This window comes from Corvus hawaiiensis, chromosome 5, assembly GCF_020740725.1.
Source record: "Corvus hawaiiensis isolate bCorHaw1 chromosome 5, bCorHaw1.pri.cur, whole genome shotgun sequence".
In the NCBI taxonomy this organism is placed as follows: domain Eukaryota; kingdom Metazoa; phylum Chordata; class Aves; order Passeriformes; family Corvidae; genus Corvus; species Corvus hawaiiensis.
Genome location: NC_063217.1, coordinates 62,341,550 through 62,359,310, shown reverse-complemented (window position 1 = coordinate 62,359,310; position 17,761 = coordinate 62,341,550). Strand labels below are relative to the sequence as shown.

At 38.4% G+C, this 17,761-nt stretch overlaps 1 protein-coding gene across 3 annotated transcripts; it reads right to left on the bottom strand.

Moving 5' to 3' along the window:
- Positions 1-3,603: 3,603 nt before the first annotated feature.
- On the bottom strand, positions 3,604-17,689 carry HELQ (helicase, POLQ like). 3 transcript variants are annotated; one of them, XM_048305016.1, is made up of 18 exons: positions 17,421-17,689; positions 16,311-17,049; positions 15,779-15,957; positions 15,071-15,271; positions 13,934-14,006; positions 13,354-13,451; positions 12,694-12,792; positions 11,866-12,011; positions 10,735-10,974; positions 9,919-10,060; positions 9,529-9,633; positions 8,797-9,016; positions 7,914-8,071; positions 7,443-7,541; positions 6,984-7,157; positions 6,363-6,476; positions 5,277-5,411; positions 3,604-3,803 (listed from the first exon to the last, which is right to left on the bottom strand). In XM_048305016.1, the coding sequence occupies exons 1-18, from the start codon at positions 17,571-17,573 to the stop codon at positions 3,717-3,719; spliced, it is 3,162 nt and encodes a 1,053-aa protein (XP_048160973.1). In that variant the 5' UTR covers positions 17,574-17,689; the 3' UTR covers positions 3,604-3,716. The 3 variants fall into 3 exon arrangements, with proteins under 3 accessions (XP_048160973.1, XP_048160974.1, XP_048160975.1); XM_048305017.1 differs by lacking the exon at positions 17,421-17,689 and adding an exon at positions 17,325-17,413 and having other exon boundaries at positions 16,311-17,044; XM_048305018.1 differs by lacking the exons at positions 15,779-15,957; positions 17,421-17,689 and having other exon boundaries at positions 16,311-16,471.
- Positions 17,690-17,761: the final 72 nt, after the last annotated feature.

Sequence of the window (17,761 nt, the reverse complement as noted above, 5' to 3'; positions counted from 1 at the left end):
ACCAGTCCTTCCAGGGAGACAGTTTTCAGTAAGTTATGTACAGGGGTTCTTGAGAGAACAGAATTATGGCTCAGGGGAAGGAAGGGAATCACACAAACACAAGAACTGGTCTCTGTGGGCAAGTTGGAAAGTGGAGTGAATGGAAATAAAAACTGAGAAACATGCTCTGAGGTTTTAGGTCAGAACATCTCTCTGCACCTGAACAGACTTGCACACACAATAGCTCTGATCCAATTTACTGTGGGTTGTGAAGACATGGCAGGAACATCCATGTTTTTATGACCTACTTTATCTTTGAAGCATCTACCATTATTTTACATAGAAATAAGATAAATTCATCAATGTTGCTTCTTTCCCTTTAACACAGGCCTTAGGACACAAACATCCGTTTGAAGCAAGAGAGAAATACTTGCTTTTCCAAAACATCTTGAACCCATCCTTAGCATAAGCTTTCCCATAGCACATCCCCCCAAAATAGACATTTACCAAACTAATGCATACCCATTCCAACACCTTGCATGTTATATATATATATATATATATAAATATATATATATATATATTTTATGACCCCAGTTCTGTACTTGATACTGAAGTACCTCAGCATCATCTGGCAGCACAAAAATACCATGACCAGCATCTGTTGTATTCCTTTGTATTCGTTTTTTCCTCCTCTCCCATCTCCACCCAGGGGAAAAGCCCAGGTAAGAAAGCTTTATGTGAAAAGCATTTAATCACACATTACTAAATACTGCAGAAAGAAAAAGCAATATGAAATACATGTACTGCCTTGCCTGAAAAGCTTGATTTCAGGAAAATAAGACAAGCTACATATAGCAAAATTTCAGTGCAAATTAGTGCAGCTTCATTTCACTGCTGATGCTCTCAAAGGTCACAGAGAAAGCCTTGGGGGAGTTGCACTCATCCATCTGGCAGAGCACAGCCTGTGTAAACAGAACAGCAGAAACAAGAAATGCCAACCTCTTTTTCTTTCCAGACCAGCTTTATGCAGATTTGAAACCACTCTCTTGTTTCAAACCAGCTTTTCCTGCCATTTTCACAGAAGCTCTGGCATTTGTAGGCAATGCTTGACTTTATTCCTAAATGTGTATCTCATCAAAACCTGATCTTGCAGCAGTGCTAGGTGTTACAATCACGTACAATGTGAGGGTACATTTAGCACCTGGCAGGAATTGTATTTTCCTGTTGTTCCCCTCTGCTATATAAATATATAAAAATGTACACTTTAGTTAGCATGCAAGTACAAGTATCATGCAAAGAATTGCAACAGAGGTTACAGGCTCATCAACTATTCTGTAATAAATGTAGCAATTAATGGATTATTTCCACAACATCTGTTATTGCAATAACACAGTACTTAGAGTGAATAATTTTATAGTAACTCCCTGGGGTTCCTTTCCCCCCCCAAATCCACACAAAACTCTATCAAACTTTGGAAAAGCACCACTAAGCACAAATAAACCTTTAGGGCAACTGGGTTTTCTTGTGTGGGTACTACCTCACCTGCTTAGATATGTATGCACAGCTATGCTGGAATAAGCATTGTCTGCCTTTTGAATGTAACACAAATAAACCAGTAGAGAATTTAATATTATCTATTCGTTTTTCAAAAATATACCTTAATTAAAAGGGCAAGGCATTAAGAGACAGACTTGCATAGCCTCAAGTCGTGGCAAGTATTGCTTCTGCCCTTGAGGGCCAACTATTGTTAGAGCCAACGTTACATTTTTTCATGTTTCCAAATCCCATTGTGCCTTACGCACTTAAATATCAGTAATGGGATTCCCCTGTGGGCACTCAGTGTACCAGTGGAAATGAAACATGCTGCCTCTAGGAAGTGCTGGGTTTAAATTCTTGACCTGGTTTAATACATAATGCAGTCAAATATTGCATTTATCTAAACTGTGTAAGCCACTATGAAGTATCACAAGTATGGGTTTAGAGGCATGTTTCTGCTAAATAAAGGCTTATAACGAATTTATTCAATTGCTACCTATGATTTATCTAATGCCACAACAAAATAAGCAGTAGAATACTCGCTTTTTCATCAGTTTTTCACCATAACCCCTTTCTGTCAACCATTCAACATCTAACACCCCCACTGGATTTGAAAACATTCCTGTTTATTTCTAGAACCCCAACATAATCAACCTGAGTAACAAGCCCCCAGTTTAACTAAGGTTTATCTTACTTTTCCTTTACTGAGAAGAGACACCCAATTTTACACAGATGTGCCAGGTGTAGATGTGCCAGTACACTGGCTACCATAATTCAAAACTAATTTCACACCCTCATGAGACCCCACCTGGAATACTGCATCCAGCTCTAGGGTTCTCAGCACAAGAAAGCCATGGATCCTGTTGGAGCAGATTCAGAGGTCATGGAGATGCTCAGAGGGCTGGAGCACCACTCCTATGAACATAGGCTGAGAGAACTGGGGTTGTTCTTCATGGAGAAGGCTCCAGCGCTTATAAAAAATGAGGGAGACAGACTTTTTAGAGGAGCAGATAGTGATAGGACAAGAGGGAAATGGATTTAAACTAAAAGAAGAGATTTAGATTGGATATTAGGAAGAAATTCTTTACTGTTAGGGTGATGAAGCACTGGCAGAGGTTACCCAAGGAAGCTGTGGATGCCCCATCCCTGGTGTTCAAGGCCAGGCTGGGTGGGGCTCTAAAAAACCCGGGCCAGTGAAAGATGTCCCTGCCTATGGCAGGGGGATTGGAACTAGGTGATCTTTAAGGTTTCTTCCAACCCAAACCAGCCTATGGATCTGTAATTTAATGCACCAGGCTGCCCCAGCTTTCAAGTCTGCCTTAATGTGCAGGCCATTGTCAAGTACTACACACCAGCTTTGAAGTTTACTGAATCTCAACTGAGGAAGGTTCAGGCATCCTCAAAACTACTTTCATGAAGCTTAACCTTTTGCTGGAGAAAATCTGGTTCAGATACCTTTAAAAATCCTGACTAGTGCAACCGACACATGCCCATGGGGTTTCAGAACTTGACAGGGCTTCTCAAAGGTCAGTTCTTTAAGACTTCATCTTTATTTAGTCTTCACATTTAAGCAAGAAATTAAAAAACCTTAAAAAAAAGTAAACTTTCTGTTTGGAAGACTGCTTCAGAAGCATCTTGAAAGAATTATCTCAGGGAATTGCCAGAGGCTGGGTACAAATTTGATATTTGCATTTTTAAAAAAGGCTTAAACTAGGCATCACCTATGACCTCTTGCACAACTCTGGGACAACTTCTTTGTTATGAACTGCAGCTCTATTTCTCTCCTTCCATTAGCTACACTTAGAGTACAGAGAATCCTGCAAGCAGGAACTTTGGAGTAGCTCACTCAAGTGCAAGTGTACTAAAGGGAATATCCAAAGATATTATATAAGTGAGCTGTGAACATAAGCTCCCAGCAGAAGTACACACCAGGCAGTCAGTCCAACCCCCAAAGCACTCCTAGGGCTATGTCTAAAACCAGGAATGAATTATGATTCTGTCCTATTGCTCAAGTAGTTCATAATCCAAACCTTCAAATGAAGTCCACTTTCCAGGAAACATTCTGAACTCAGAACTCACTCAAAATTGTGGTATACAAAAGGCATTAAATATTTATTAAATTACAGCATCTTTAAACAGGAGAGGTAAAAAACTTTAAAATATCCAGATTATGGATTCATGATTTCTCTTCATGAGAGTCAGTGGGTCCCTGGGATATCTGTTGGCACCTTTAAGAGTTCTTCGACTTCTTCCTGTAAAGCCTCAGCTTTTTCACTCAGCAGCATCTACAATAAGAAAAAACAAAGAAACAAAAATTAGAAAACAAATACAAGCAGTGGCTATAACTCTTAGACAGATTAAAACACCAGTGTTTCTTTCCAAACTTGCACCTGGGTCTGTAAAAGACTTCTGCTGCTGCTCCCAGGACTGCAGCAGCTTTGCCTCAAAGGACTAACATTTGCACCAACATTTTTTTTCTGATTAGAGTACACCCATATAAAAAGCAGTCATGCAAAAATTCATACAGCACACAGTTGGTTTTCTGGATTCTGCCATCACACAATATGCCAAATTTACAGAACATAAACAGTTTTGTCTGGAACTATTAAGGAACATTATTAACCTCAGATATTTATTTTCCATGTTGGAGTAAACATTTTTAAAGTTGTGCCTGCTGAGTTGCCAACTTCTTCCTTTATTTGAAATTTCTTACTACAGCATTTTACACCAGACATACAGGACTCCTGATATCAGCAGTTGTTTAATCCACTGCCCTGACAGTTTGTTGCTGGCAGTTGGAGAAGAACAGGACCCCATGCAAGCACTCTTCTAACTTCCCAGTTAGAGAAAACTCCATGAATTTAATATCTAACCATGAGAGTAGGCTAGATTGCTAGATTTGGCATTGGTGTAGATAAGGAATCTGCATATATCACTTTCTTTTGGCTCCCACAGCAGCAAAATAAAAAAGCAGCAAGAAGCCTACAGCAACATTATCCGAATGTGACCTTTTAAGTGCATAACCCCCAAAGTTAGCATGTTTACTTTGTGAGAATGTACAAACCAAAACTTTCTAATTGACTGCCTTATTTTTACACCAACCACGCATCCTTTTATTCTGGACATTCCCTTACTTCACCAAGAGCTTGCTCTTTTAGTAGAATCAAATGTGCAAATGTGAAGCCAATGCCATTGCAACAGCAGATAATGAACGGAGATAGAGAATACCATCACTTGATAAAGTACTTCCTGCATGTTTTTGTTTAGACACAACTCAGTGTTTGTTACAGAACCGGCATATTCAAAATGGAAAAGAAAGGAAAGAAGAACAGGGCATGACAAAGCAACCTAAATAGGTGAGGTTAACTGTGCACCTTGCTGGTTTCCATTTCTACAATCCTAGAAGTCCTGTTCTTGTGTCACAACTACCACTAGAACTTCTGTAAGATAAGTCCTGAGATATTGGCAGAACTGAGCATTTCCAGCACAGAGACCACTGTACTCATTCAATTCCCACATTTCATCAGACAAGCTGTCAAGCATTTTTGCCCTTTGCTGCCCCTCTGAAAAGCAGCACCACTTGGCACTATCCTGTATACAACAGATTGTTCTTAGTACAGATCAGTATTTGGATCACAAACATACTCTAGTGCCTTCACCAGTAAACCAAATCCTTCCCTTGTAATGTCATTCAGACATCCACTTTTGACATACTGGGAGTTCTGAAGCAGGTTTTTATACCTTTGTTTCTAACTCACCTTTGCAGATGAAACAATTTGTTTGGCTTGACGTCGTGACAAGTGCTCAATCATCTTGACCAGAGTATCTGGATTTGCATTAGCCAAGTGAGCTAAAGTTTTGTACCCTGCGTTGTAAAGCTGTTTTGCTCGTGCCTGAAAGTACAAAACTGTGTTAGATTATCAGAACAGGAAATAAGAATTACTGGTAAATGGCAACCTCTACACCAACCTCAAAGATTTCATTCTGCATCTCAATCCAACTCCCTTTTTTCTCTTTCTAACATGAATACTCACTGAGAATCTTTATAGCCCAAAAGCAGAGCTTTACCACTAAGATTTACCACCCCAGCAATCTTAACTGGGCTCTCAGGAATCCATTTGCCTTTATTTTCTCTGAGCCTAGATGATACCAACTCTGCTGTCTTCTCTTATTGCCATGTTTCCTGCCTTCACTGTCACTGACAGGAACGACAGTCCCACATTCTTTGGAGGTGTCTGTCTTGTTCTCAGATTAAAGCCTTACTACCACTAAATTCAATGGTTTTCTGACAAACTGATTCTACAATAGGCTGGATAGGCAAGTTAAATCATTTTGCGAAGAGCATAACCTTGGACTGAAGCCCCAAAAGAGCTTTTATTTTAATAGGAGTCTTTGATTCAGAGACTGGTTAAATTTCTTATTTAAAGTGCATGCAGCACTGCAAATGATTGCCAAAGTTCCCAATAGGACTTTGCATATTTCTGTAAGGATCTTCTAACTTAAATATGTAAATTCTTATTCCTCTTTACTCCCATGAACTGAAGAATCCTTACCACAAAAGAAACCTGGACTCTGTTTTCCAACTAAGTATACAGCTAAATTATTGTCCAAACACAGTATTTTCACAGCTGCTGTGGCAGCAGCCAGAAGAAAAACATTGGCTCCAGCTCCCATTTCCTCAACAGCTCACTTTTCCTCCAACCTCCAGGCTGTTGTAGAATATCCACATTATGATGGAGTCCCAGTAACAAATTAGTTTGGTCTTTCAGATACACTTGAAAGGCACAGCAACATTTAGCACACAAGTTTACATTGAAAAGTTTCATCAAGCCACGTTTACTGACCTCTAGAACCCCTGCTACCTCCATCAGAGGGATGAGTTCTGTCTTAACACAGTATGTCAACTGCTTGGTAAGTTCTGTCAGCAAGGCTTTATAAACCCAGAATTCTTCCAATTCCTGCAGAGATAAAGATGGCTAAAAATCAGATCCAAAGTTCTGTATTTGGGGAATATGACTGACAAAACTCTCCTATGGCAACAAGCATATATTTGGCTTTCAGATGGGGGAAGCACAATTATTTCTAGTCATCCTTTCAGACAGTTGCAGAGATGTATTCAGCACTCTTCAGCTGAACATCCCAAAGCTGGGGCAATTCTAAAGGATAAGCAATGCATTATTTCAATTATCTCCCCAACAGCACTGACAGTAATCAATGCCCTGTACAATTTGTATATTTTCACATTCTCAGTGCATAAAGCTTACTTTTACTATCAGAAATGTCATTATATGAGCATGCTCTGCTCAGTAGGAAAAATAACTTTGAACAGGAAAGGTGAAGAAACATTTTTGCACAGGAAAGGTGAAATACCACACCTGTATTCAGTTCTAAAGTAAGAGAGCCAAACTCCAGATTTTGCAAAACCAAACCACAAAGAATTTATTTCCATTCTTTTAACACAGTACCTCACAGAAATGTAGAAGACAGGATGCAAAGGAGGCAGCAGAATTGAGGAGATTTTGCACATATCCTCGGGACATGTTAAATTTCTCCGAAACACTCCATATATTGGTCTCTTTCAGTAAGGTATAAAGGACAAACGTCAGGTAGAGCCTGTTCACCACAGCCATGTCCACATTCTAGGAATAAAACAAGCTAGAATGCAGAGCCAGTATCACACTGCAGGTGTTCTCTTGGTACTACAAGGCAAATCTTTTCACCGCTACTCCCTTCACAGCTTTAAAACATTTCTATATTACACACAAAGACATTAAAACATTAAGAAAACCAACCAATGAGGTTAAAAGAACTTTAACAATCAGAACAGTAATAAACAACACTAGCAGAAAAATAATCTAGAATTTGTAAATAATCAAATGAAATGACTAAACTTTTATCTTAGGTATGAGAAATCTCCAACCTACCTTTCTGATGGCTTGACCAGAAGCCTTTTTTGTAATAAAGCTTTCAGGTACTCCCACAATATCTGCTACTTTTTGCTCTGCTGCACTTAGCTGATTGAACTAAAATAAGATTTTATAAAGAATTTTCAGATATTTAGTTCTTTTCATATTATAGGAAACACAAGTGTATTATTTACAGTGAAACAATACTTTTCAGTATCTCTGTAAAATCAGTAGAGTAGTACTACAGTCACTAGTCACAGGCAGATCTGTGGCTTCTTTGCCTACTTGTTTGAATTATCTGTAACTGTCCATCTCTGAATGCCGCATATTAACAGAATTAAATAGATTTTAGTGCTTCCCCAGTAAAAAATTAGCATATTTCCCATCAAATTGTTACCCCACAACATGTCCTGTGTGTACAAACCCCCTGCAAATTTAATACCCAGGATTACTGAATGCCCCAATGCAAATTTGCTAGCAAATTCTCACCTGTCTCAAGTATATCATCCAATCTGGGCTACAGCTCGAAGTCAAATCATAGGGAGTTGCCAGGTATAGGAGATGAAGATTGCTCTCAAGAATCAGCCCCTCCAAACCCTTCTTCAATTCTCTGTACAGGAGATTGCAGTATGCCAAGTCTATAGAGCCTAGAATAAGCACAGAGGGTAAGAGTAAGTACAATTATAAACAGGCACACAGAGTTAAATGAAGTACGTTTTAACATAGAATCAGTCTTTGTCTTCCACAAAAGCTTGTTATGCCATCTGAACTGGAGAGAAGTATCTGTAATGTGAATAACTGTTCTGACCTAACATGAGCAGTGAAACCAAACTGAGGAGAGGCACTCACCTATTTCCATGCATGTTCATTCTGTGTGGTTTTGGAGTGCTTTGCAAAATGCCTTGGCTTTAATGAAATCCTGCAATAATGCTGTAGATTGAAGGAACCCTTCAGATCAATCCTATTTCAATTGCATTCCATACCCCAAAATCTTTACGATATACAGGAAAAGAGATTTATATATATTTTTTTTTTTTATTACAATTGGTCTACATGTCATATACTCCCTTTCCCTCTTAAGCTTTCCAATAAATCCTTCTGGTTAAAATAACCTGTTCATAACAATGAATTATAAAACAAGGTCCTGAGTCACTATGATTACAACAACTAAATCAAATCTTTAAGTCATTTTTAAGGGGTATAGTTCTGGTTTTGTTCTCACTGGGATCAGTATTATTACATGTCATTGCCACTGTGTTCAGTCATGGGCTGCTTCACTCCCATTTTCACTCCAGTACATCATGCAGTAAAACTGTTTCTCTGCAACTCATTTTTCATTGCAGTTTAATAAGAGGAATAAAAAAAGCCTTACCCTTATATGTAGCTTTACCCAAGGGTGTGATTGTCAGCGAACATTTGGAATTGTGGTCCTTCTCAGATATTCTTCCTTTTAGCAGTCCTTTTTCTTTTAGATTTTCCAGTCCATCTTTAATTATCTCTGAGAGGCTCTTCTCTTTGGGCAGCAGCTGCTGCTGAACACCCAGCAATGTACAGCACATAAAATTGTCCACTTCCTCATGGGTAACTGCTATCTGCATCAGTTGGGAAATGATTAGCATATTTGAAGTTATAATTTCACACACTTAATAAGATATAGGAAAAAAATACCGAATAAAGGAGGAGTTTGTGTTTCTGTAAGAATACATCCCTACAAATAGAATGATAGATACTCGGTGGTGGATCTGATAGGACTGCTCTCCATCTGTTCTATTATTACAGATACTGCATCATGTTAACTCGTTTCCACTGTTTTATTTGTATTCTGAATCAAGTATCAAAAATAGAAATATTAATATTGTATAGTATAATAAAGTAGATGTAATTTTTGCTTTTACACATAAAGTAATTGTGTTACATGATTACTTAATAAGTGAGTTAAATGAAAAGATTAATCAAATTTTTGTCCTTATCTGATTAGAAGCTGTTCTGAACTTGTAAGTCCAAGTGTTTAAGCAGTCTGTCTTTTTCTACAGACTCAACAAGTGACATTTTCTTGGCATTTTCCAAGCACTTAAGTTACTCACAGAGAAGATTTAATTGATACCTTCAGTCCAACCAAAGATAACAACAGGCTCTGCATTCCCTTGGTCAACTCCAGCAGAAGATTGCTGTAGCAATTCTCCAAAGGACTGTGAACTAAATCCTGAACCTAAAATGATCAAGGAATATATTAGTACAGAGGAATATTCATACATTAATTTTACACTTACCCCCCCCCAATTTTCTTTATAAGCTGAATTGTGTATATAAGTGTAAACATCTGAGGTTTACAGTTGATATCTGAAAACAAACCACATAAAGATACTATTACATAAGTCAAATACTCACATTTTTAAGAAGTGAACAAAAATTAAGCTAGGCAGCTCAGCTCCTCCTGTTTTTTCCACCATCTTAACCCAGCAATTTAAATTACCAACAGCTTTTTAAAATTTACCAAGTGTTTGTCTTTTTCTTGCACTATGAGAATACTTTCTCCAGCACTGTCAATACCAGCTCGACCAGCTCTTCCAATCATTTGTTTATACTGATTCTTCTTCAGGAAGTCATTGGCAACATAAGGAGCCCTGAGAATCACCCTACAAAGAAGCCCTTAATAAGTTATGCTTTATATTCGAATTACTAAAGCAGCAATAAAATGTTACAAATTCAAAATCATTCTTTGTATGTGCCCCTTACCTAGTAACTAATAAAAATCAAATGCACCTCTTTGGACAGATGTGTAGATCAATTGTAAAGCATTAAATTATTTAAGGTGTATTAAATGTGCACACAGAAGTGGATTCTCAGCAGTCTTTGGTCACACAAGGTACAGCAGCCCCATAATCAGAACTTGTATGTGAAAAGATAATACATTTTTGTGTTAAAACATATTCCAACTGTAACTCCTTGGAAAAGGTTTATTTTACAATTTAAACACTGTTCTTAGGGCAGTATCTAAAGAAACCACTGTTGTCTTGAATAACCCTACTAAAAACACTGAAGCATTTTTCAATTTATTAAAATTTCCTTAATCCATTTAGATAAGTGCTCTTCAGTTACATACTCTGACGTACTTCCTACTGATTCACTTCTCCTACATAAATACTGCACAGTCTTGTGTCCCAAGTTGAACACAAAATCCCTTATACTTCCAATTTCCTGGTAAAAGCAGAAACACACTTTAAATAGCACTGAGATTTCCAAGTTATTAAAACAATTATTTTTACAAAGCAAAAAGTCTATGCAAAAATTAAATGTTTCTGTTACTGACCTTCTAGCTGGCAGGTTGACTCCAGCAGCTAGAGTGGCTGTGCAAGCAAGCAGACACAGGACACCTGAAGAATAAGCTTCCTCTATGCTTTTTCTTTCATCATTTGTAAGGCCACCATGGTGATAGGCAATACCAAAAGGAATTGTTTGCCTCAAAAGAGGACAGACAGTTCCATTTCCAATACTCTTTAGGTTCTTGATGAGATCTTGTTTCTCTTTCTCCCTGTGAGCTCTAAATTCTCTTGGAGGAGGAAAAACATTTCTTTAGACTTTGACCAATCATTAACTAAAAAGAAAATAAAAACCAGGAGACACGCTTACTGTCTACTTCTGTTCATCATCCATTCCTCTAACATCTAGATTGGAGAAATAGTTATTTCCAGTAACTTTAAAGCAGCAATACACAGGAGGCTGATTTAGTTGCAATAGAACCCTTCTTGTTTGGAAGCACAGGAACAGAAGGGATCAAATACTGGCTGGGTGTAGATATTGAGTGCACCAAACAAAGGATATAGGGCCAGTAGTGAAGGTTATAGGTACAGCTAAAATGGTTTCAATTTTGATAGCAAGGGAGGGGATCGTTCATTTTAATATAGTTTCTTACTACATAAATTTCACTTTGCCAGATCATTATGAGTTGACAGAATCATATTTAAATGAAGTCAGTCTTATGTCTTACTTTATTTTCCTTGTTAATGAAGCCTGCTTTACATTTTACAGCTTAGATTTCCAAAGTGGGTATGGAACACAGATATTCAACTGACTACTAAAATACATGACCAGATACCAGGTTATAGAGAAAAATGTTTGTTTTCTAAGCTTCCAGCAACCAGTGCCAGTTAGATTAATTTAGTATGCGTTTCCTTATTTTCTTTAGTGTTTGTCCTCTGACAATAATTTCTTTCAACTATTTTGGTATAAAAGTAAGAATTTTTTAAAAGGTTTTGTTTCATAAGCCTTTCACAGTTTGCTATCACTTATGCAGTTAGCAACTTTATATGATTCCATGTTCAAAGTATTTACTTCTAATCACCACGGAAAGACATTTGCAAACTAGATGACAATAAATCCTAAATTGTAAGCAATTATCTCACCTATAATTTAAAAAAAAAAAAAAAAGACAGAAACTTACTTCTTGAGGTACTTGCACACCATTGAGGCCACATTTTCACAGTTCTTTTTAGTGGGACAAAAGATAAGGCAGGAATATTTAGGAATAACTTCAGTAACCAGTGCAATGATGTGGTCAGGATCTGCTTTCTCCAGATTACTAGAATACTGTAACAAACATAGATTGACAAATATTTAAATTTAGAAGTTAAGTCATAACCTAAATATTCAATACTTGTTCTCAACCATCACTTGAATACTCCCATTGGATTCAATGTGATGCAATTCCAAGAAGTTGTAGGATAAGGTTTTCTCCCAATCCTCACTTGAAAGACATCTAACTTGAGGGATACATGGATACACAAATCAAATTCTTTGCTTTTTCTCTTAATACTTAATTTTCTTTTAGCAACACTTGTGATACTGGCAGTCTACCATAAGACACGTTTTTCTTTGTAAAAGTTGAAATGAATCCCTACAAGGCAGTAGTAAGCTGGCAAACTCCCCAAAAGATATCTTCTTTCAGAACTAAGAGTGATCAACTGTTGAGAAAAGCCACCCCCAAACAGAAAACATAGAGTATCTGGAATACTCAAACACATTACTCTCCACACGTCAAAATACTGAAGAAACCTCTACCTTGAAGAGTAAAAAAGAAGTGAAAATCAAGTTAAGCATTCAGTATTTTAGGGCTTTTTTCCTTCCCAAAGCCTACCACTTCTTTCTCATGGGTACTACAAATGAATGATCATGTTTAAGTAATTTCTCTAGTAAAAGGTCTGTAAGCAAATCAGTGTAAAATAATATCTTTCACAACAGTTCAAAGAAGCTATATGCACTTTGTTTTTACCTTGAAATTAAGGAGACGTGAAAAAGCAAAGCCATTTTCTGTTTTGCTGTCAACTGCATAAATGGTATCTCGTATCTTTATGTATTCTTTTAATTCTACCTAGCAAGATAGAAGCCACAAAGAGAAACTTCAGTTAAATGACTCAGTTTTCTCTAAAGCTGTTGCTGATGTACAGCTACAGATTTTTTCTAAGCATCACAGGTCATACACATACTTGTACACAAGCACACAGTTTAGAATTTTTAAAAGAAGTTCATTGTTTTAATTATTTGCCTTGATAAAGCATGGAATCGTAATGGAGAATGCCAAATATTGTATCCCATGAACTATTCATAAACCGTGCTGTCCTGACAGCATACAAGCCCGAGCAGCATAGATTCTAGTTAAATCAAATGGACTGCAATGATTCATCACAGTAGCTGTAATTTAGGAATTGCTTTAGTTAAAATGAAACAAATGCCTTAGCACAGCAATATAAAGGGTATTGCATTTGTGTATTTAGAAATGCACAGTACTATTTATTGTACTGTTAGCAATTGAGAGCAATAGCAGGCCTTATATTATACACAGCACAAAAGCTGGGACACAATCCTAAAGAGATTTACTATAATTTAAGGGCAAATATCTTCTTTACTAGTTCCTGGCAACTTGTATACATACTGGTCTGAAATCATTAGTGTAGTACTCTGCTTGCAGGAACTTTTGCAGGTCTCCAACATTATTTAACGTCGCGCTCATTCCAATGACTTGCGTCTTTTCTGTCAAACAAGAAGTTAAAGTAAATTTGTTGTCACATTACCATTTTTTAACACTTCTGCTCAGTGTTTCAGTCATAAGACTCCTTCTTCATCATTAGTCATTCATGGTGCCAAAGTAGCAGGTTTGAAGGGAAAGGCAGCTACTAAAGAAATACTAACTAACTAAGAAATAATACTAAGTTACAAAATATTACCAGAGACTTAAATGTAAAAACAGAGCATTTAATTGGAATGGCTAAAGGGCTCCTACAAAGAAATGGAAGACTTTTGACAATACTCAAGATTTTCCAGAGACCTATTGTAAGAGCTTCAAAAACATTAGCGGGTCAATTAACACTTAATGAGTAAATGCTGTTAATACATGGAGTCATGCTGTGCTTTTCAAAAGCAGCCAAAACAGCACAAATCCAGAGAGTATGACTTCTCTCTAGAGAGGCCACAACTATGAAATGTTAATGACATTAATTGCAGCCATGACTTACTATTGGTGTAAAGAATTTTCGCCAGAGTAATTTCCAGAATTGCTCCACGACTGCCCTCACCGAGCATATGCAGCTGTGCACAGAAGGGAAAAAGAAAAGGCAAGAATGTTACTGAGTTGCCAGTATTTCTAAAACAACCTCCAAAATATATAGACCTAAATAAATACTACAGAACTGTGTTTGTTGGACTTCCTCATGATATCCCTCCTGTAAATTTGGATTGCTACGTTCAGATATATAACCTCACTTAAAAAGCATTTAAGAATCACAGAAAAACAGACTCAAGGGCAAATGTAGATGACAAGATTTACCTTCCATAAACAAGATTTACCTTCCATTTAACTAGAGCACAACTGACAAGTTAACTCCTGACAGTAAACAGTCAGCATGGAGATCTTTGTATTCACCAGCCCAAGGCAATTTTAAACAAAACATGTTTTAAGCAGCCCTTAGAGTAAAAGCATTCCTAGCAGCCAGCTTCCAGAAAAACTAGAAGTTAGTGCTTCAGCTGCCCTCTGTTTAGAAGCTACAGTGCTAAAGTATGGTCAATCAGCCTGAAGAATTCCATGAATTAAAATCCCTGTTAGATGCTATACAAGTTATTCAACCCCACAACTAACCCTTGGTAGCACAAGTCAGCCCCACCACTTAAAAGCATAGCAAGGGGCAATTCTCACAGCCAAATGTTACTTGGTATTTTTCTTTTTTTGTCAATGTTTCACTGCGTCACTATTAACACCAGACACAAAGTTGCATGGTTACATCTCTAAGAATTAAGTTCTGGGATTCATAAAATACATTCCATACAATTAAAATTCTTCATGCATTTTTGTAACCCATTAGAGAATTCTAAATGACAAGTTATGCAGGAATTCACCATCAACCACTACCACAGTAGATCTCTCAACATAAAATTTATTACTCTGAAATAGCAATAAATGCTTCATTTAAAGAAAAATAACTTTCAGAATTACAGAATCATGTACCAATTCAGAACACAAAAAACAAAAGTAATTTCATGATGAACACTCTAGGCTAAACCAATCAAGCAAAAACCTGCTCCTTCCTATATAATTGCTTATTAGAAACCTAAAAGAACTTGCATCTGATAAATCTTGAGTACATCTTGTGGCCTACCTCATCTACCACAACCAGGCCGAGGTCATCGATTCTTTCTGTTTCGATTAAGGAGTTCACCAGAGCATGTCCTTTTTCTATAGTAGCAATATAAAGAGATTTTTTTACTCTCCTTTTGATTGGTGGAAATCTTCCTTTACTTCCTGCATATTCTTCAACCAGGAAACCCAATTCTATCCCAAAACTCGATAAACCCCTAACCTATAAGAGAAAATCAATTAGAGAATAAATTCACGCTCATTTTGGATTTCAGAGCTGCCTCAAGAACTCAATGTACATAAAACCAACCCACATCACAATCAGCTGCTTGAATTAGTGAACATATATTAGCTAAGAATACCTATTCCAGCTACAAAACTGAAGCATCTACACATATTATCAAACTGGGTTTCATCTGTTCTCTGAAACTAACTTTCCCTTTATGCCAAAGAATGTTAGTTTTTATTTCAAGATCATTTCCTTAGGAAGCTGGGCAGCACAAAACATCACAAAAAGCCATTATTTCAAAATTCAGCACCCTTTACTTCATAACTCAACATCTTCACCTCATCATTTATGTCTGTTCCATTACAAAATTACTGACCCTCAGAGCAGCACTTAGGAGAGGTCACTCACTTCCCACCATATATTCATAAAAGCCATGGGAGCTTGCTGAAAACCAGGCAAGTGAGCAAGTAAAAAAGCATATCAGAAATACTGTATCCAGACCTTTTCTTGCACAATGGCAACATACGGCAGGATCATCAGAACATCCTTCTGCCTGCAGAGTAATTCTTGGAGAATTATTATTTCAGCTACAAGAGTTTTTCCACCACCGGTTGGCAATGAGTATATCAAGTTCTTTCTTTGCTGCAGGGATTCTAACATTAAGCAGTCGCGCTGCCACTCTGAAAAATGAAAAAGGGACTATCAGCAATCCCAGGGGCATGTTAGTTGATACCAAAATCCCTGTGTTTCATATAGAATACTTTAAGCTCAGTGTTTGAGAGCTTTTCCCCAATAAAGCACTTAAAGCGTTCAGTGATGGTGGCTTCCAAGGTATTCCATAATCCAGCTGGATACCATCCACCAATTCCATCCATCTAAAACACCAAAACAGCCACCTGCTAAAACAGAGCAACTACTTTCCAGTGTGGTTTACACAAAGCATTAGCTTAAATATTTTTTACAGCATAATGGGTGAAACAAACAATACTCCACTAGCAATTCTTTTTTTCCAACAGACCATTAGTTACACTACCATAAAGTGTTTCAATCCCTCGAAGTTGTCTGAATAAATCTTTAACCTTGCTAGGTAATCCATAAAAAGGGCCTATATCAACAGAAGAAGATTCAATAGTTTTCTTAGCCACAAAAATCTCTTCAGATAAAACAGCTTCTTTAAGCTGCTTGGTTTTAGAGACCTGCAGAGTCTGGGCTTTGGCATTTCCAGTCATAGCACTTTTCAGGTGATCTTTGAGACTCTCAGTTTTAATTAAAACACACTTTGAGTGTGAGGAAGAGTCAGTAGGTCTGTTCCTGCATTCAGCACCAGCAAAAAAAGACGATGGGCCCCTAATTTTATCCGAGGAAAAATTCACACATTCATCCCCCGCTTTTGAGACTGGAGATGTTCTAAAAGCAGAAGAAAGTTCATCCATTTTTTCAAAATACACAAGTTGTGATAATGGCAAGTCATCTAAAATAGACTCAGTCAGTTCTTGATCACCATCAGCTGGGTCACTGTCACGCATTTGGCAAGCACGCTCTCTGTCACTTTTAAGGACAATCACATTTTCTGAAGCAGAAAAGCTATCTTGCTCTTTCTGGTGAGCTCCTGCCTGAAGGTTCCCAAGTATGATCTCTCCAGCTGCTTTCACATCCGTATTTTTGTCCTGCAGGTATTTGTGCTCAACATCATCCACCTGAGCCAGCAATGAATCGTTTCCATAGAAGCTGTCATAGTCACCAAACATATCCTCTTCGCTATCGTTACTGCACTGCAAAAACAAAAGAGGAGTTATTAGCACCCTGAAGCAACACCACAGAAGGCAGAATAACTTGCAGAGAACAAACATCAGGGGCAAGTCACCTAAGCCTGCCCCAACTTAACACAAAAGTATTTTGTCTGATGTCGTCGGTGAGGAGAACTCAGTTTGGGTTCTGAAGGAACGCCTTGACTCAGTGAAACAGGTATCCTACAAGTAGGCAGGATACATAAGCAGAGAGTTGATAGAGACGATTTTTTTTAAAGGCAAGCCAAACGGCATCATACCCTCTCATACAAAGCACGGCCCTTCCCGACACACGCCACCCTCCCAGACGGATTTCCCCGCCTCGCCACCAGGCCCAGGATCCCGACATCCCCTACCGGGGCCTCCGCCGGGGGCCCCTCGCGACCAGAGCTCGGTCTCTTGCGAGCCACCGGCGAGCTGGCGGGGATGGGCTGCACCGGGGCGCGGCTCCGCTTGCGGTCCGAGCTGGAGCGGCTCTTCCTCCTCACGGCGAGCCTGGGCTCCGCCATGGCCGGGGCTGCGCGGAGGCGGCGCGGAGCCGTCACAGCCGCGGCGGGACACGGAGAGAGGCCTCCGGACCGCCCCAGGGAGGCGCGGCCGCCATGGCGGGAGCGGGAACTTCCGGCAACAACCCGCCGGGGAAAACACGTGACCAAATCGCGGCCAATCGCCCGCCCAGAGTCGGGAAGACGGCTCT